At 37.3% G+C, this 21,484-nt stretch overlaps 1 protein-coding gene across 4 annotated transcripts in view; it reads right to left on the reverse strand.

The window, feature by feature from the left end:
- ANKHD1 (ankyrin repeat and KH domain containing 1) overlaps positions 1 to 21,484 on the reverse strand; it is a 136,044-nt gene that overhangs the window by 34,431 nt on the left and 80,129 nt on the right. For 3 of the 4 annotated variants that reach the window (XM_055141321.1, XM_055141324.1, XM_055141320.1), the window contains 3 exons: positions 21,279 to 21,381; positions 6,563 to 7,318; positions 56 to 201 (listed from right to left, as the gene is read on the reverse strand). In XM_055141321.1, the coding sequence (XP_054997296.1) occupies positions 56 to 201; positions 6,563 to 7,318; positions 21,279 to 21,381 (1,005 nt within the window). Of the gene's footprint in view, positions 1 to 55; positions 202 to 5,669; positions 5,819 to 6,562; positions 7,319 to 21,278; positions 21,382 to 21,484 lie in introns of those variants that run through there. The other variant, XM_055141322.1, reaches the window with a different exon arrangement.

The following is a 21,484-nucleotide window of genomic DNA, read 5'->3' on the forward strand; positions in this document are numbered from 1 at the left end:
CCTTTCCAAACAAAATCAGAATGCAAAACAAGTTTAAATAAAGCCATCTACTCACATGTGCATCAATGTCAACTGAAGGATAGACAGGGGGCATAGACTGGGAAGCCACATTGCTTGGAGACTGCAAACATGGTTCAGGTGTAAGACATTCTGTGGTCTGAGAGGAACTGTTTGAACCAGTGGGCACTCTGCTACTCACAGCTGAAAAACATTATTCATATTGCTGAATGCTACTAAAAAGAATTAAGTTATCCGAGTACAAATAAACACAGAAAACATAAATTTCTATAAGCAGTAATATAATGTAGTTGATAAGTCACAAGCTCTGGAGTCAGATGGACCTATACCTCAATCTCAGTTCTACCAGAGACTTACTGGTCTTGGGCAATTATTTTAAACTTTAAAGTCTGAGATTTCCGTTTACGTAAAATGGGGATAATAACATGTGCTTTGTAAAGTTGTAGAAAATATCACTTAATATAGGTAAAATACTTTGCATTATACCTTTCTCTAAATGCAGAATACAGCAAGTAAGTCTTTTAATAGAAAGAAAATCACATGTAATTTTAAAAAATTTCATATTAGTTTATAAAATGAGACCAAAATTTCCTGAGGGCCAATCAGGGAGAATAAGAGGAAGGAGAACAAGTTAGAATATTTCTGACACAGAGGAAAAAATATATTTAAAAGCTCATTATTTAGTCTGAAAAATCTCTATCTGCTAAAATAAATTATCTGAACATCTAACTTTTTAAAATGAACATTAGGAATTTATTTGGAATCACAAAAAAACCTGGTATTTGAAAACTGATTTAACTAAAATTATAGTTTCACATCTCTATATTTGTAAGAAACATGGGGGGAAATAAGACCTATTTTTTAGAGGAATATTGTTTTTTCATAAAATGTATACAGAGAGTTAAAGTATTTGGTAAATGGTAAGTGTTCAACAGAGTATCAGATATCTATAAGATTTTTAGGTAGTATCAGATATCTATATTATTTATCGATATACTGAGAAATAAAGTACTATTCTTAAGAATAAAAACATTCAGAAAAAAATAAAATCACCAACACAGAAAAAGACTACAGAGCCTCAGTGATAGCAATAATCTTCTATTAGTAGGTTAAAACTCAATAAAAACACAGAGGTTTTAATAGAAAATAAAAGCATTTGAAATATTGGAAAATTTTTTCTCAAAAATTTTCTGGATTCCAATAGTAATTTGTTCATTAAGTGTCAACAACTAAGTTTTGAATAGTACTACTTCCTTTTGTTATCAGGCCACACCTGGCTGTGCTCAGGACTCACTCCTAGCAGCATTTAGGAGATTGTATTTGGCTCTGGAGATGGAAGCAGGGTCAGCTTCATGCAAGGCAAGCACTGTAACCCCTGTACTATCTCTCCAGCCCCTCTGCATAATACTTATTTAAGTAACTTAGCAAATTTTAAGATGTTCTCTTTCCCCACCAATCTATAATCGTCTTGGCAATATGAATTTTTGAAGCTTGTCACCACATACATTAGTTATCCATTTACAAAGAGAAATAATTTTTTATGTTTCACCTATAAAAATGTGCAAAATGGAAACAGCTTTAAAATTATTGTCATTCAAAGAATTGAAAGATCATAGTTGGTTATACCTCCTCAAAATGGCAGTTTGGAAAAAAGCTTTAAAATATACAAATTGAGATATAGTACCCTTTGTGATAGCGAGACATTAACAGTGGAATCATAATTATTAACATATGCCTAAGTGAAGAACTACTTTCCTATGATCCATTTTGTCTATTCATATCATCTCATTATTAAAGTTATTTACATTTTAAAATAATTTTGAATATTGAGCAAGAATCTGATATTATATTTCTTTACAGTGGGGTCTTAAAACATCTTTTTGTGTATTTAGCTGCTCTATCACCATAAACATGCCAATACAGCAATTACTGTACATTTTTGTACATTATCCTAGAAACTGATTTTCTTCCTTGCAATGCTGATCAGGAACATTCTATACAAGTAACTTTCATTAATACCAACCACATATAAAAAGATAAAACTGGAAAGTAGCTAAGATTTAAAAGGTACATGTGGAATAAAGTTTTTAATAAGATAAAAGTATACTAGAATTGTGACATTTTAAAAAATTTGAAATAATTTCCTACCTCTATATTACTGAAAATAACTGACAGATTAACTACAAGTTACTATAATTCAAATTTATGTTCTATCTTAATAAGATAATTGAAGTAAGTACAGTGTTCTATATAATCTTTATGAAATTTAAGCTTATTTTGTAGGCAATATGAAATAAATCTTATTATCTAAGAATCACCAGTTAGTATATGTATATAAATTATACTGAGATTTTAAGAAAATCCTTAAAATGTTTTATGTAGTTTTACTTAGTCCCATATAAATGTCTATAAAATATTGTTAGAAATTATTATTTAATATTTTTATGAATTCCATCAAAAGTAAGAGAATTTCCTAATTACTTCTTAATTTCCTTTAGAGAGGGAGAGTCTCTCAAACATTCCTCAGGGACTCATGATCACACCTTGTATCACTTGGGAGGAGGTATGTGGTACCAGAGATGGAACCTGAGGATGTACTACAGCAGCAGTTAGAGCTATCTTCCCTGCCTCTCTCTTTTTCTTTTTTTTTGCTTTTTGGGTCACACCCAGCAATGCACAGGGGTTGTTCCTGGTTCTACACTCAGGAATTGCTCCTGGCAGTGCTCAGGGTACCATATGGGATGCTGGGATTCGAACCCGGGTCGGCCGCGTGCAAGGCAAATGCCCTACCCGCTGTGCTATCGCTCCAGGCCCCCTGCCTCTCTTTTGTGAGCCTGAAGTCACAGCTGGCTGTGCTCAGGGCTTACTCCTAGTGATGCTCAGGGGTGGTGCTGAAGACTTAACCCAGGTCAGCCTTATGGAAGGCAAGCATCTTACTATTACTGTACTATTACTCTGGTCCCAGAGTAATAGTATTCTTGACTTAATATTCTTGACTTAATCCAAATATATTAATATATTTAAGAATCTTTTCATTCTTAAACTCTTTTAGGATTTGTTTTTGGGTCACACCCAGTGGTGATCAGGAGGTACTCCTGGTGATGCTGCAGGGGGCGGGGGTGGGGTGCAGGGATCATGAATCTGAGGATTGAACCTACATATCCCACGAGTAAAGCAAGTGATCAGTTCACTGAGCTCTCTGGCTCCTAACCTTTCTAAGGGAGAGAGGCTCCAATGCATTGCTCAGGAGGTTCTGGTGGGGAGTTCTTTCCAGGGAATCTTGATCAATCAGCCCAGAGGCCCAGAGGAGGCAGTGCTATGTGGGTCCTGTAGTGCTAGGGATGAGCCAGGGTAATTAAACCCAGCTCTGCTGGTGACCTCCATGGCTGCATCTGTCTTTATTTTGAAGCCAGGGCTTGATAAATTCGAAGCATATGCTCCACACATGCTGAATACTTAACCCTGGGCTTCACATGTCCCAGTCACTGGGAAATAGTCTGAAGAGAGCCTATGAGTATGCTATTTACAGTAACAATGGGCTAAAAGCAACAAAACGATACTGAAACTTATATCAACATCAAATCTTAATATAAAAACAGCAAGGGACACTTAACAGAAATTGGGAAACTAAGAAAATAATATCTTAAAAAAAAAGAAAATAGTATCTTAAATTCAGAACTTCAATTTAAGTAAGTACAAGCAAACTGTTAAAGTGGAAGAACTGAGTTTTAATCTTGCATTTACTAGCAACTAAATTTCCAAAAAGCTTCAAACGTTCAGCAGAAAAACTGATGGGAAAAAGACTTATTTTAAAAAATTATTATAAATATCCCATGAGATAAATGTATACAAAGCATTTAGAACTAAGCATGGTATTTCACATGCTTAATAAATGTAAATAAATTGATATTCTTGACTTAATCCAAATATATTATAATTATTCCATGTTTTCAGAAATGCTCAATGCTGTTTTAATTTTTTTGAAAAATAAATTGTTTTAGCTCTCCACATCTTAGTTTAAGACATTTAAACTGAGAATCACATATTATTATTATGCTAACTTTTTAAGTACATTTATTTTCAAAAGAAAAAGGCCTAAAGAAACATGCCCCCAATTTAGCTTACATATATTTGCCTGGGACAGTATCAAAAATAAGACATTAAAACAAGTCATGAGGTCCATAAACTATATATGTATAACCAACACATCATGACATATAGGCAACTAACAAAAAAATTCCTAAAATTAAAGAGCGAAACTCATTATATATGAAGAGCATCTAAAGCAAAATTGTAACATGTATCAGTAACAGACCTCATCACTTGTTAAACATGAAGGGAAAAGAACTAAATTTAGTTAGGGCAAAGCTAATTATACTTTTGGCCTATTGCAATATTAATATATGATGTAAATTACAAAATCAGATAGTGATCTAATTCATCCTTGTCTATTATTTTTTAACTTGCAATTAGGAAATTTGGAGAAACTTGGGAGTTCATAAAATTAAGCTTTAAAACTTTTGATCACACGATTATTTTGAACAAAGCAAGCCAAATTATTGCCATAAACTTTTAACACATAACATTCGTAAAAAGAAAAAATTTGCTAAAGTTATTGTTATTATCTTGGCTGGTGTATGTATGCTTGTTTTTAGGTCACACTTGGCGGTACTCAAGGTTACTCCTGGCTCTGTGCTAGCGGTAGCTTCTTGTTGGTATTTAGGCCATGTGATACGAGGGATTAAACCCAAACAGCATATAAGGTATGAGCTCAGTCCACTGAGTTATCTCTTTGGAGGAACTTAAAAAAATATATATATATATTTTAAAAAATATATAAATATATATATATTTTTAGGGTACTAACTTAAAGCTAGCAGTGATCAGTAATGTGCATTTTATAATTGTGATTATAATGCTAGTTATAAATCTGAAGTCTTAAAATGTTACCTATAGGTTACCAATTTTATCATTATCCAAGATCTATTTTTGTTTTTGGTCCACACATGTGTACTTAGGGATCACTTCTGATGGGGCTCAGAGAAATATAAGAGGTGCTGGGAATGGAACCTGAGTGGGTCTCTACTGTGTGTAAGGAAAGCACCTTCCCTAATGAACTCTTTCTCTGACCCCATTATTCACTAATTTATATCCACTACAAAATCTGCTTTTACCAAAATGAAAAATTCTAACTACAAATTTAACTGTGAGTTAATTTATATTTGTCAGCTTTCACTGCTAGAGACACAAAGTTAATCTTAGTTAAGTGGCTGTTGGCTAAGTATTTTTTAAAAAATAAAGAATATAACTCCTTAAAACATTTCCCAGCATTTGAATTTTCTTTAGAAAAACTAAGACAGTTCTCCTCTGTAGACAGTATCTTTTACATATTAGAGGAGTTTCACAGGCAGTATAACAATTAATTTCTGGAAGTTATACACATGTCCAATAAAACCCCCAATTTAAGTTATCTTATTTCACATTTTAAAGATGCAGTAAAGATTAGGAAGACTAGAGGCTCACGAAAGAAGAAAGGAACTGTGATAGCATAATTGGGATGGGAGGAGAGGAGAATATGACAAGAGGAAACAGACAACAGTAAGAAAAAAAAAATGTTGCAATCAAGAGACAGAGGACTGGCCTGCCTTTGAATATCACTCCAGCTACATCTTAGTTCTTGGTCTTCATCCACTGTCAACAGCCATTCTGGCTGCATTTCTGAACTGGGCTCTCATGGAGGTGATACATTCACCAGCCATCTTTAGGAAGGTAAATGATTAATTGCACTCTTTTCCCACTGCTGCAAGGACAATGAAAGGGAAAGTAAACTTGTGCACCTCATTTCATATCTACTTGTAATTTTCCACACAACAATAAACAGAAACATATACTTTAAGGTTATTAGTCCTTTGCTTTTTCTGTTTCTTTGCTTACAGGCGTGGGATGTTTGTATGTTTGTCTTTTTGTGTGCTTTCATCAAAACAATTATTAAAAAAGTCAGAATGATGACAATTTCAAAATTCTTTAAATATAACCACAAATATTTTAACAAGGAATGCTTATAATTTTTTCCTGAATAACCTTTTTAGTTAGAAATATTTAAATAAAGAAAAAGCAATGTGATTTAGAAGTATGATTTCCAAACTTAAAAATCACTAGCAGGAAAATTTAATGTGCCATTTTATGTGAATATCTCTAAGACCTAAGAAATTTGACCTACTAAAGATACACAAACAATAGTTTTAATACCAAAAATCTAAACAAAGGGATTAAGACAACTTTACTTTACTTCTTTGCCTTTTAAATGTTTAACAGAAAAAGGGGGCAGGTTGTGGGGTGGGAGTGGGGAGAAGGGAGAACACCACATTTTTCTGTTAGTGCTGTTGAGCTTAGTTGAATTCACTTCCAAAACACACCAAGAAATGATTAATTTTACAAAGATAGTTCTAAAATGGAAAAGTACAAAGTTGGTGTTTTGGGAGGCTTATGTAAAGAAGTTGAGCACACAGATTAAAGAAAAGTACAGATACATTTCTTAACCCACCTGCTATCAGGTCATCAAGGGTGTCGGTAAGCGTCTGGGCTGGAGTTGCAACCATTAGTCCATCTGGTTCTTGAACTAACAGCCCCTGATCATGTCCAGTAATAGCGATCTGAGGCTGTCCTATAACCTGATGATTACCTGATACTTTCTGAAGTTCAAGAGAATTTGTTCCATTAGAACCTAAGTCACTGGAAAAGTTACACTGGGATGATAAAGGCTGGACTGGGACAAAATTAATTTGTTCTCCCGATGGTGGAGACTGTTGCTCATCATCAACATCATTATCTTTAAATAAGACTGTGTCAACCTGAGGTAACTCTGAAAAGTGATCCTCTGGGAGACTACCATCTCCTTCCCCTTCTGGGAAGACTCCTCTAGGAGAGCACTGCTGGTGTAGAGATACTATGTCTTTCTGACCTTTGGTTTCCAAGTATTCTTTGGTAAATTGCTGCTGTGTTTTCATTTGCAATTGCCTTTCCACTTTCTGCAGTTCTTTCAGTATTTTCTTCTTCTTCTGGACTTGCTCTTCTCTGTTCTTTTTAAGTTCTTCTATCTTATCTTTGTTCAGAGGTTCACCTTGAATTAACTCCAATGACTTAAGCTGTGCTTTTTCAATAGCACTAATTCTTTGTCCCAGTTCATTCAGCTTGCCTTCAGTCTCCTCTACTATGCACTCCAAAGGCTGGTATGGGTGAAAAGGTGGCAGTACTTCCTGATCTGCTACCTGCAGGGAACTGGACTTCTGCTTGGATGTACCTAAGCACATGAAAAATGTTTGAAAAAGTGCCATGCTTAAAAAAACAAAAAACAAAAAACAAACCAAAACCCAGAACCCCCCCTCCCATACACATATGGACCTCCCTCCCAAATTCTTACAACTAATGTTCAAATATTAACATCAGTAGTAGGAAGACTAAAGTCTAAACTCTTCTACTTCACAGCGCACACACAATGTTATTGCTAATTCAAAAGATATAAAATTTTAAATAAATTAACCTAATCTTTAGTACAGGAAAATTTTGAAAATGAAGATGGGGCAGGAAGAAAAGGAAGCACAGAGGAAAGGATCTCAAAATTCTGTTTATTAGGTTGGACTTTTTAAAGAATATCAAATATAAAGCAGTACTATTTTTCGGGGTTGCTCACACCTAGTGGTGCTCAGGGCTTACTTCTGTCTCTGCACTCACCCTTGCCAGGCGTCAGGGGACCACATGAGGAGACGGGACTGAACCTAGGTTGTTGTGTGCAAGGCAAGCACCCTACCTGCAGTACTATTTCCCCAGTACTATTACTTCATAAGGCAGTATTTAATAGTGTTTAAGTATTATAAACCTCAGGGCCTAAAAGGGAAAAAAAAGGGAGGGAAAGAGAGGGAGAGAGAGGGAGAGGGCAAGGGAGAGGCAAAGAGGGTGAGGGAAAGAGGGAGAGAGAGACTGACTTCCATAGAGCCAGGAGGAAACTGGGGATGCTGGATGGCAGGAAATAAACACTGGTGAAGGGATGGTGTTAAAACACTGTCGGATGGAAACTCAAATCATAAAGAACTTTGTAAGTGTGTATCTCACAGTGATTCAATAAAAAAAAATTTTTTTTTGCTTTTGGGTAAGCTAAGCTCGGGGATCAATTGTTAATCCTGGCTCTGAGCTCAAGAATTACTCTTAGTGGTGCTCAGGGGCACATATGGGGTGCTGAGGATCGAACCAGACTCAACCACGTGCAAGGCAAACGCCCTACCTGCTGTACTGTTGTACAGTCCCTAAAAGTTTTTTAAGTGTTGAATATATCTTTCATGTTCGTTTAATAGCCTAACAATTTTATTTTGTTACCATATTAACAGTGTACAACTTGTAGATCAAAGCTGGGGAATATGTTTTCCAAGTTGCCAAATGATTCTTTTATTATATTAAAATGGGGACGCTGGCAGAGGGACAGGCACACGGGGTAAAGAGATGTGTGTTGAAATATTGGATGACTGAAACCCTAAAGCCCAATCACACAATTGTAACTGTGTATCTCAATGATTCAATTAAAAAAAAAAAGTACTCAGAAAAAAAATTTTTTTAAAAAAGTGAAACCATAGTTTAAAAGTTCTTTTTCTGGAGGTGGGGCAGACCCAACTGTCCCTAGGGCTTACTTCTAGGGGAATTAATTGAAGTGTGTTTGCCACATGCAGTGCAATCAACCTTAAACTCTGTACTGTCTTTCTGACCCCAGTTCAAAATATTTCAATAAAAATTTCCATTAAGAGGGGCTGGAAAGATAGTACAGTGGGTAGAGCATATGCCTTGCATGTGAATGACCCACGTAACGTACCCTATCCCTGGCACCTATATGGTCCTACAAGTCTGACAAGGGTGATCTCTGAGCTCAGAGCCAGGAGTAAGGCTTGAGCAATACCAGGTGCAGCACAAAACCAACCAAAACAAATTTCCATTAAGTATTTAACATTTCTGTACACAGATATTCTATTAAACTTATAAAAGACAATTATTTTGAGTTTTAAATAAACTGTGTTAAAGTCTATGAGAGAAACAATGAATGCTACTGAGGAGAAAATAGATTCCCTATACAGAATTTCTGATACTAACAATATATTATTATTTTTTTGTTTTGTTTTTTTTTTTGCTTTTCGGGTCACACCCAGCGATGCTCAGGGGTTACTCCTGGCTCTGCACTCAGGAATTACTCCTGGCGGTGCTTGGGGGACCATATGGGATGCCGGGGATCGAACCCAGGTCGGCCGCGTGCAAGGCGAATGCCCTACCCGCTGTGCTATTGCTCCGGCCCCTAACAATATATTATTGAATAAATGTTTACTTTAATGTTTTGAATCACATTTATTATTCCTCATGATTAAACAACTTCAAAGTTAACAATCCTAACAACTAGACACAAAATGGAGGGAATACACAGTAACAAAAAACCATAAAATTTGTAATTTATATCAAATCCATGGAGAAAAGGTAAATCTAAAGACAGTAGCGATAACTGGGGCACAGTTGTGAAAATGAGAATGTATCACAAACAGCATGAAAGATCTTTTTGAGTGATCAAAATCATTAAAACTAGATGATGGCAGTGACCACACAACTCTGGCTTATATAAAACAAGCTTTATATTGTTATATAAATTAAAAACAAATTTTTTAGGGGGGGGGCTTGGGTCACATCTGGAGATGTTCAAGGCTTACTTCTAGTTCTGTGCTCAGGGAACCATATGGAATGCTGGAGATGGAACCTGGGTCTGCCATTTGCAGGGCAAGTGCTCTTCCCAGTGTACTATTGCTCTGACCCTCATAAAACAGGGGAAGGGAGGAGTTTTTTGGGCTACACTTGGCAATGCTTAGGGATAACTACTGGTTCTTTCTCAGAAATTACTCCTGGCAGTGCTAAGGGACCATACGGAATGCCAGGACCGAACCCAGGTAAGCTGTGAAAAAGAAAAACAGCTGATCCACTGTATTATCACTCTGGCCCTAAAACAAAGTTTTTTTTTTTTTTTTTTTTTTTGCTTTTTGGGTCACACCTGGCCATGCACAGGGGTCACTCCTGGCTCTGCACTCAGGAATTACCCCTGGCGGTGCTCAGAGGACCATATGGGATGCTGGGAATCGAACCCTGGGTCGGCCACGTGCAAGGCAAATGCCCTACCCGCTGTGCTATCGCTCCAGCCCCAAAGCTCTTTTTAAAACACTAACTATAGGGGCTGGAGCGATAGCACAGTGGGTAGGGCGTTTGCCTTGCACGCGGCCGACCCGGGGTTCGATTCCCAGCATCCCATATGGTCCCCTGAGCACCGCCAGGGGTAATTCCTGAGTGCATGAGCCAGGAGTGACCCCTGTGCATCGCCAGGTGTGACCCAAAAAGCAAAAACAAAAAACAAAAAACAAAAAAAAACCCCACTAACTATAAAGAGTAATTGTTCACTCTTCCAGATTGCCATCAATCTAAGTAACACAACTTGAGAATTAAAAAAATTGCCCTAAGTAAGTGACCCTGGACCACCAAGATGGGAGTAGTCTACCCCCAGCAGGACAGGTGCAAGTCTCCGAAACACAAGCAAGAAAAAAAAAGAAATGGGGCTGGGAAGACAGCTCAAACGGGAGTGCATAAACCTATGAATGTGTAGGAGCTGAACTGATCTCTGGAATAGTAAGGCTCTCTAAGTATTGCTGGGTGTATATCTGGTGACTGCAGTGGTTGCAGAGTACTGGTACTCTGGCCCTAATTTTTTTTCCTCCCTTCCATGGGGTGAGGGGGCAAGTAGGGGATGGGTGGAGGCACAGTCACACTCAGGTCTTGCTCCTACTTCTGCTTAGAGATTACTGTTGTTGGTGCTCAGGAGACCATCTATGGTTCCAGGGATTAAACCTTAACCTCTATATTATTTCTTTGGCTCATAGGACCTAGATAGTTGGTTTTTTTTTTTTTTTTTTTTTTTTTAGGAAAAACAAATTAGTTTTATTTTATGGGCCACATCCAGTGGTATTCAGGGTCTTACTCCTTTCAGTGCTCAAGAGTCACTCTCATCTATGCTCATGAGACCATGCAGTGCCAGGGATCAAACTCTGAACTTCTGCATACAAAGCATGCAACTCATCTGTCGTGCTAACTTCCTAAGAAAAAAAAAAATTTTTTTTTCTTTTTGGGTCACACCTGGCCATGCACAGGGGTCACTCCTGGCTCATGCACTCAGGAATTACCTCTGGCTGTGCTCAGGGGACCATATGGGATGCTAGGACTTGAACCTGGGTCAGCCGCGTGCAAGGCAAATGCCCTACCCGCTGTGCTATCACTCCAGCCCCCCCCCCCAAAAATTTTTTTAAAGAAAAAGTATTTTTAAAGAATAGGATAATACAGAGGCTGGAATACAGCAAGTAGTGTGCTTGCCCTGCATATGGTGACCTGGGTTGAATCCCTGGCACTCCAAATGGTTTCCTGAGCCCTGCCAGGAGTGATCCCTGAGTGCAGAGGCAGGAATAAGGCTGTGCACAATTAGGTGTGGCCCAAAAACCTAAACCAAACCAACCAACAAGTAAATACAGGTTTGGGGATGTGGTCCAATATTCGTGTATAGGCCATGCTTAGGTGAGGCCCTGGGTTCAATAAGGCAGTATTTAAAAAAAGAAAAACACCAATAAAAGATGACGATGAGATGACACAATCCATTCAAAATGATTCTCAGTTCCAAAGGGAAAGAGCCACCCATTAGATCTGAAAATGCTCTGAATTAGAAGCATTTTGTGAAAAAAAAAACACCCAGGTGTTTTTTTCCTACCCAGGTGGGAGTAGGAAATCAGAGATTCAAATGCTTTTCTTCTAAAATGGAAGCTCTCAAAACCCAAAATAGCTCAAACACACAGCAATTTACTAATACTAAGGGGGAAAAAAAGGAAGTAGTTCTCACATACTGTCTTCAGCAAAGTCAGAAAAAATTAGTTCTAAAATCACTGCACTTTTTGAAACTGCCTAATTAAAAGCAAAGTTTGGCAAAATGTTATTCATATTCAATCTTATACTGATCAAAGTAGTTTAATTAAACCTTATCTTGTCAATGAAAAACTGTTAGACTTGTGAGGTAATTTTATAATTATTTTCTCTCTCTCTGCTTTTACTGAACAAGATAGTTTTTCGTGAATGACACTTGCTTACAAGGATGTGAGAGGAGAGGAAGAAGGGAAATAATGTAAAGGAGAATACATGCTTCCCCAGAGTGGAAATAAAGCAAAGAAACACAGAGACAAGCAAGTGAGATAAGTGTTCAAGGGAGGGCACAGACTTAAAAAGCAAGCCTGTGATTATTTTCTTAAGATCACATATTAGTTCATAATTTGCACATTCAAACTACCTAATAATAACAAACAGGTAAGAAAAGGAAGGTTAAATGGGGATGTGGGTCAATGATAATGCACATGCCTTGCATACATGAAACATGGGGTCTACCCTGGCACTGCCAAAAAAGGGCTAGGGTAGGGGTCGGGAGCCTTAACTGCTATAAATAATAATGCATAAAACTGCCAGACCAGCAACAAAATTTTCGTTGTGCAATAAAATTAACAGCTTCATCAAAATAAATTCAGATGCTATGCAAAGATAAAGATCCTTTTTTGGTTTCGGGCCATATCCAGCAATGTTGAGGGCTTACCCCTGACTCTGTGCTCATGAATCACTCCTGGTTAACTCAGGGGACCATATGGGGTTCTGGGAATAAAATCTGGATCGGCTGCATGCAAGCCAAGTGCCCTACCTGTTGTACTATCACTCTGATACGTGCTATTCTACTAAACATTCATAAATTCAAAATACCCTTATATAGTTGTTGTGAAATTTATATTTAAGATTAAGGAAGATGTGGGCCAGAGTACAGGCTCTAAAGGTAGAGCTCATGCTTTACATCTGAGAGCCCCAAGGTTCACCCCAAGGAACTGTTGGGTGTACTCTCTCCTACTGTTCCTGCTCCCTGCAATCCAAAATAAAAATTATACATGACTAGGTAAGAGTTCAACATGAACCTGACCTGACTGGTAATATACACATGACATGACAGTTACATATTTAAAATCATTATATATAGGAAGACAATCCCCCAAAGAAAATTTTTTTTTTTTTTTTGCTTTTTGTGTCACACCCAGCGATGCTCAGGGGTTACTCCTGGCTTTGCACTCAGGAATTACTCCTGGCGGTGCGTGGGGGACCATATGGGATGCTGGGGATCGAACCCGGGTCGGCCGTGTGCAAGGCAAACGCCCTACCCGCTGTGCTATCGCTCCGGCCCCCCCCAAAGAAAATTTTGAAGATGGTTAGTAACATATAGAAATGGTCTCAACTTATGGAACTAAAGAGAAAAAAAAAAAGACTATAAGATCCCAAGATTACTAAATTAATTTAGTTAACTGAATAGTGAGAATGCACAAAAAGCAGTTCCTCCCCAAAACAGGCAAAGGCAAAGTATCTATAACCATAGAATTGATGGTGCTGCCTAGATGCATGACAAATATCCTTTCAGATACAAAATTTTCAGTAAGGAGGAAGGTAGCAGTAAAAGATGATAGAAAATAGTTTTAACATGCTAAAAACAGTAAAAAGTCTCACAATGGAGACGGTTACTGGTGCCCGCTCGAGCAAATCAATGAGCAACAGGATGACAGTGACATATCTCCTTCAAACATCTCCCACTGGTTAGGTACAAATAAATCCATTGGTAGCACTGTATGACATATTATATATAAACTAATTTTATTTCTTTAATTTGGTTTCTGGCTTTCACTTTTCCTCCACTAATAAAATTAGTGAAAGTAAAAGAAAACCATTTTAGAGAGAAAACTCTTTTCAACCCCACAGGTATTGAGAGAATCAGGAATATAAAGCAGGCAATTATTTTGTATACTATTTAAATGGTTCATTATTCTTGTGTCTGATACATTTGTGCATTGTGAAATTGAAAAACAATGACCAAAGGAAAAAACATATGACATATAAAGCTATATTTGGTTTTATTTTTCCTTGCTTGATTTTATTTATTAAACTGAAACCATGTTCTGTAGTTTCCTTGCTTTCTGTTATCACTGCATTACATCTTTTTTTTTTTACATTACATCTTATATTCAAAGATTTTTTTGTTTATTTTTATTGTCACACTCAGCAATGCTCAGGGCTCACTCCTGGCAGTGCTAGGTGACCATATGCAGTGCCAGAGATTAAATTAGGATCAGCATGTGCAAGGCAAGCAAGTGTACTATCTCTCCATCTTCTTACTAGAAAGATGTTTAAGCAGCATTCCCAACTGGGTTTTAACTAGGGAAAAGAAAAAAAAAAGGTTGATAAAGTAAAATAAAGAACAATATACTGTATCAAATGTACTATAATGCGTATTATCTAATGGAAGTTATATTTGGGTAATCTGATGTATACAGTACTCTGGACTTCAACGTAAATGATTTCTTTTAAAAAAATTTTTTTTCTTTTTGAGTTTGGAGTGTTATTGATTTAACCCAGAGACTCATATATATGAAGAGTGTGCTCTTTTGATGAGAAATATTAATGACATTTAATATAAAATTTTTCTTTTTTATTTTTGGCCATACACAGTAGTGTTCTGGGGTTTCTCTCCAGCTCTATGCTTGGGACTCACTCCTGGCAGTATTCAGGGATCCATGCAGTGCTGGGAATTAAACAGAGACCTTATGCACAAAGCATGTGCTCAGTCTGTCAAGTTACCTCTCTGCCCCTAAAATAATTCATATAGTGGCCACAGTAAGAAATGAAAGCCACTGACCCAGAATCAACTTATTTTTCATTTATATCTAAATATCCGTCAAGATTTACTAAAAAACACACTATATATGTACTAGGAGCTGTGTACAATGTTGGCTGAGTGGTAGAACACAGGCCTTGCACGTATGGGTTTTGTCTCCAGTATCACATGGCCCGTGAAAGTTGTTGGATGTTATGGAGGTGGCCCCAACAGTGCTAATCCCAAGCATTAATCTCAGTGGCCCCACAATAATAAAAACAAATAATGGTATATAGAGAAAAGAAAAATAAAACATGCTATGTTATATCCTTTTAATACTACAAAAATGTTAACCAAGGGTCTCAAATAGCAAGCATTTGATTATTTACTAAAAGAATAATTCAACCTTCTATCTCTATAAGTTTGATGTTAAATTTGATTTAGTATAATTTACACATATGTAAATTAATGTATACTTGACTGCAAAATGCAAAGTGAATTCAGACAACCTGTATAAAACTTTTCAATCACTCATTGTAAATATAATTTTAATGATTTAATATAAATGAGAACTTTTCACATTACCTATTCTCAGAACAACTCTAGGATATAAAACTGCTTGTTAATTATTACTTTACAATTCTATTTTATTTATTTATTTATTTATTTGCTTTTTGGGTCACACCCAGCGATACTCAGGGGTTACTCCTGGTTTTGTACTCAGGAATTACTCCTGGCGGTGCTTGGGGGACCATATGGGATGCCGGGGATTGAACCCGGCTCGGCCTCGTGCAAGGCAAACGCCCTACCCGCTGTGCTATCGCTCCGGCCCCTCTATTTTATTTTTACTTTTGCCCCTATCATTCCAGAATACTGTCACTGTCATCCCATTGCTCATTGATTTGTTCGAGCGGGCACCAGTAACGTCTCTCATTGTGAGACTTATTGTTACTGTTTTTGGCATATCCAATACGCCACGGGTAGCTTGCCAGGCTCTGCCGTGTGGGCTTGATACTCTCGGTAGCTTGCCGGGCTCTCCAAGAGGGGTGGAGGAATTGAACAAGGGTCGACCGCGTGAAAGGTGAATGCCCTACCGCTGTGCTGCAATATCAGTATCTAGAATACTATATATACTTATTTATTTTTTTGTGGTGCCTGAGATTGAACCCATGTTCTCACACGTGCAAAGTATGTATTCTAAAACCGAGCCACGTCCCCAGCTCCCTTAGAATACCACTTTTAAACGAATAATTCTAAACATTTCATTTAATCAGTGTCTCTTCTTAAAAATTCACAATTCTGTACCTTTAAAATATCCTGTATTCTTTTAGCATGGTATCCATTTATGATTTCATTCAACAAATATCTGAGCATCTAATATAAGCAAGTCACAGTGAATCATAAAAAGATGAAAAACATTAAGTCCTGCTCTTGAGGAGCTTACAGTCTAAAGGGGGAAATAATAATATAAAAATTAAAAAATATGGATAAAGTATATAAAGTTGTAAAGCATACAAAAGGGGGGAATGGTGAGAAGTATAAAAGGAACCCTTATGCATACATTGCTGATGGGACTCTAAACTACTGTAATTATTCCAGAGTGTGAATTTGTAGCAGTGACATAGTGAATTAGGTTCCTGAGTTAATCTCAGAGAAAATCTCAGAGAAATTCTCACTAGATCTATACAAGGATTTTCATCATAGCATTGTTTGTGGTAGGCAGTAGACAATGAGAGGCAATCTGGACTGCATCAGTGACAGAAATGACTGATTTTAAAAAATGAAAGATATAAGAGTAAAGCACTTGGAGTTGGAGAATGACAAGGTAGGGGGCTTGCCTTGTATGAGACCGACTACAGAGCAAATCCTGAGTACCATACATGATACCCAAAGCACTCCCAGGAATGATCCCTTAGTCAGGAAGGAGTGAGCCCTGAGCACCACCAAGTATGGCCCCAGCCCAACCTCCAAGTGCAAATCGATAGTACCATACATGATCCCCAAAGCACTGACAGGAATGATCCCTCAGTCAGGAAGGAGCGAGCCCTGAGCATCACCAAGTATGGCCCCAGCCCAACCTCCCAGTGCAAATTCCCAGTACCATACATGATCCCCAAAGCACTGCCAGGAATGATCCCTCAGGAAGGAGCGAGCCCTGAGCATCACCAAGTATGGCCCCAGCCCAGGCCCCCAACAAATGAAATTAAATTAAAAAAAAATTTAAAGGCTAAAGTACTCTGCTACAGGCAGAAACAATCTAGAGGTAGACACATGGATAGATCTAAAATATGTTATTGCTCAGTTTAAAAAAAAGTGAAAAACTAGGAGTTATAGAACAAAACTATTATTTCAATACTATATAAACTGAAAACACACAAAGCAGTACAATTTTTAAGAAATATAGAACAAAATTTGCCCATCAAACAGATTAGAAAGGTTGCCTACAGGGATAGTAGGATGAAGGGAATAAATACGAATGGACCCCTGATGACAAAACACCAGTGATTCAACATCATTTAACCTTTCACAGAGATTCTATGGGAGGGAGAAGACAGGATAGGGAGAATGCCAAGCAAGAGAGACCACAGTATCACATAAAAAGATTCATTTTCAGTAAATATCCCATTCAGACATATTGACTTCACTGTAATGCTTTGCTATAGACTAGATTTAAATTGTACAACTGGCAAAGGATAACCAAGAGTCTCTTTTTTTTCTTTCAAAGACTCTATAACAAGTTAGATTCAACTTACAGCTTTAATCACTAAACGAAACTGATTTGGAAAAGGCAAAGGGCTGATATTATTTATGCATCCCTTCCTATCTGAATATCCGTAAGTATAGTTAATAAAACTAATTAATATATAAAACTAAGCATATAATTTTCACTTTGTTTCATAATTTTGTTTATAAAGATGCTTCTGAGTCCTGGCAGATGGCACCTAAAATCTTGAATCTTTGAAAATTAACAATGGATACATGACTTGTTACATAAGGAGAATATGGGTCAAGATGAAGTCAGGACAAATGGTGTGTATGGGCCATAACAGAAAAGAGTAGCTAAGTGGAGTAAATTAAAAATAACTGGATAGTTTTAAATATTGTGAAATTTTAAATGCAGATATAAATAATAAAAATGTATTTAAAACAAACAGGAATAATATGCTACAAGTATGTGGAAAGATGATCACTAAGAACCTCAAAGAATAAAAATCTTTTCTCCATCCCTAATCACACATGTACCACAGTCTTAGAAGAAACAAAATGATCAGTCAATTTATCATTGAAATCAGACATTTTAAGGAGAAAAGTACCATACTTTAATGATTAATAATAAGATATTTCTATCTTGATGATAAAACTTTCATCATCAACTGAACTTTAAAATTTACAGTGATACAATGTCCAAGGATTTTCATGATTTGACTACCATTACATGTGAACACAATGCACTATGAGTTTGGTCCAGAAAAAATAAATATTAGGTTGGCACTGCTACTAGGCATTTGGCCATAGGAACTACCCAAGTACCTAGGTATGTTAATTTTTCCTTTCCTCAATAATAAAAATGACTACCTAAAAGGTTAGTTCACTTTTATGCTATCCGTATGTAATAAAACATCAAACTGACGGAAACAAGCAGATAACTCATATAAAGTAAGCAAAAATATGGCAACTGATTTGAGTATCATGCCCACTCGAGCAAATTGATGAGCAAAGGGATGACAGTGATACAGTGATTTGAGTATCAACTGAAAAAAACTCACTGCCAACATTTCAGTTTACTTGCATATTAAAAATAATTTACTTTCTGCACATACTTGATGTTCCTTCTTGATTGTTTCTTGGTTATTTTGAGGTTCTGTGTTAATATTAAATTTTAATGTAATTTATTCAGTACCAAACTTCCTAGAGAAAGTTACTAGACATTTATAGAGTAAGTCAAATAAAAAGTAACTAAAACAAAAGTATATTTACTTAGAGGCTGCAGTGGATGATAATGTCCAGATTAACAAGTATTGCTTGATCTGCTTTTTATTTATTAAGATTAGCAGAAATGTAAATATTTTGAAAAGTCTGAATAGTTAGGTATCCGCAGAAAACTAAATTTAAGTATTTTTTAAAAAAAAGATTAAATCAGAATTACTTTAGACATTCCATCTCTGAAATTAATAGTTCAGAAATGAAGACTCTCTTGGCAGAGGCTCTGCTTAGGCCATCTAGCCTCCTGCTCTTGTCCACAGATGTGACTCCCCTTAGTCCCCTCAAACCTTTTTGGAGAAGGGGCAGGACGGCACACCCGGGAGTGCTCAGGAGACCACATTGAATGTAGGAGATCAAACCTGGGTCAACCGTGTGCAAGGCAATAGTCTTAGCCTCTGTGTTATCTATCTCTCTGACCCTATTAATGAACTTTTCAACTTTCATCAAGTAGAAACCTTTGGAAGATCCTGGGGGCACAAAGGGGGCCATATGGCACCCAGCTGGAAAACATTGCTTTAATGACTAAAACTGATATAATGCGGGGGTGGGGAGGTGGGGCAGGGGCCAGCAGTGCAATAAATACTCTATATGCTTAAGGTTTATTCCTGGCTGTGCTGAAGAATCGCTAGTGGTGGTGCTCAGGGATCATACGTGGTGTCAGGAATTGAAACCTGATCTGCACATGCAAAGAAAGTGAGTTATACACTGTACTCTCTCTCTAGCCCTAATTAAAATTTTTTCCCTGATATAATTGTATTATTTATTTATTTATTTATTTATTTTTTGCTTTTTGGGTTATACCCAGCGATGCACAGAGGTTACTCCTGGCTCATGCACTCAGGAATTACTCCTGGTGGTGCTCGGGGGACCATATGGGATGCTAGGAATCAAACCCGGGTCAGCCGTGTGCAAGGCATACGCCCTACTCCGTTGTGCTATTGCTCCAGCCCACCTGATATAATTTTAAAGAAGTTTTAGTTTGCTGCCATAATAGTCACCCATGCTTTTCTTAAATCATAACAAATGAATATACATCTTGTTATATTAAAAACCTAGGAATTAATCGTATATTGAATGAGATACATTCACAAATTTAATGTAGTTCTTAACATCTTATATATTAACTATTTGCTTCAGAGAATTCACATATGACAAATACTGTATCACTATCATCCCTGTTGTTCATTGATGTACACGAACTGGCGCCAGTAACGTCTCCACTTGTCCCAGCCCTGAGATTTTAACAGCCTCTCCTTACTCGTTTTTCCCAACGATTGGAGGCTCTTTTTAGGGTCAGCAGAATGAGACCTGTTATTGTCACTGTCTTTGGCATATTGAATACGCTATGAGGAGCTTGCCAGGCTCTTCCGTGCAATGACAAGTACAAATACAAATACTACCAAGGGAAATACTTAGTAGATACAGTAAAGTATCATAGTTCAAAAGTCCCTTTAGTATAGACATACTGGGGGCGCGGGGTCGGGGCGGGGGCGGGGGCGGGCCGGGGCGGCGCGCGCCCAGCCCCGCTTCACGCCCCAGCCCGACCGACCCAGCCCTTAGAGCCAATCCTTATCCCGAAGTTAATAATCACCTGGATATTATTTATATTTATTTTGGTAGTTAATAATTCAAATTCACTGATAGATGTTAACCCCCAATATTACATGAAAAACTAAGTATGATTATTTTTAAAAATAGGAGTTATACCAGGAGGTAGTTGGGCCACAGTGTCAGGGATTCAGAGTCTCACATATATATGCTTAACTATCTCTCCAGCCAAAGAGGCAATTCCTTTTTTTAAAGTTATTAGGAATTGAGGGCTGGAGCCATAGCACAGCGGTAGAGCATTTGCCTTGCACGCAGCCAACCTGGGTTCCATTCCTTTGCCTCTCTCTGAGAGCCTGTATCTCACCCGCACAGCAGAGCCTGGAAAGCTACCCATGGCGTATTCAATATGCCAAAAACAGTAACAACAAGTCTCAAAATGGAGACGTTACTGGTGCCCGCTCGAGCAAATAGATGAGCAACGGGATGATAGTATGACAGTATGACAGTATATTAGGAACTGAGCCCAGGACCTCACACATGTAAGGCAAATGTTCTACTACTGCACTAGATTCTTGGCACCTGAAGGTAATTCTTAGACTTCTCACTAAATTGATGTTGTCTTAACCAGACAGCAAATACACACCCTACTACTATCTAACTAAAGCAATATTAATTGGGAAATGTCTGATTGACACCTTTTTCCCTACTTTAATAATAATAATTAAAAATCAGCCTGATTTTTAAGAACTTTCATTTGTGCTGTATTCAAAAATACACCCAGCAGATGTATGTTATCAAGAAGATAAGCCATTCTTTCCTAGTGCTTTGCCAATATCTACCTTAATTGCTATGAATAGAATGAACTATCAATCATTAAACTTAAAGAATTTGTTATGAATTCAGCAAGCAGGTGTATAATATCCATCTTAAAGAAAGTAATTCAACAACTAACCTTTCTGTACTCCCAAAAGAGCAGGCGAGTTCTCCTGTGAAGTTCTGTCAGGTTCCTGTGGAGGTACAACCATGGCGAGTGTTTGCATTGGTACACGTGGAACCTAAAAAGTTAACTCAGAAAAAAATAACCTCAGACCAAAAAATAAAGTAAAGGCTCATATATGAAAAATAGATCCTGTTTGAGATTTTCTTCATATATGACTC

This window comes from Sorex araneus, chromosome 6 (assembly GCF_027595985.1).
Source record: "Sorex araneus isolate mSorAra2 chromosome 6, mSorAra2.pri, whole genome shotgun sequence".
NCBI classification, from domain to species: domain Eukaryota; kingdom Metazoa; phylum Chordata; class Mammalia; order Eulipotyphla; family Soricidae; genus Sorex; species Sorex araneus.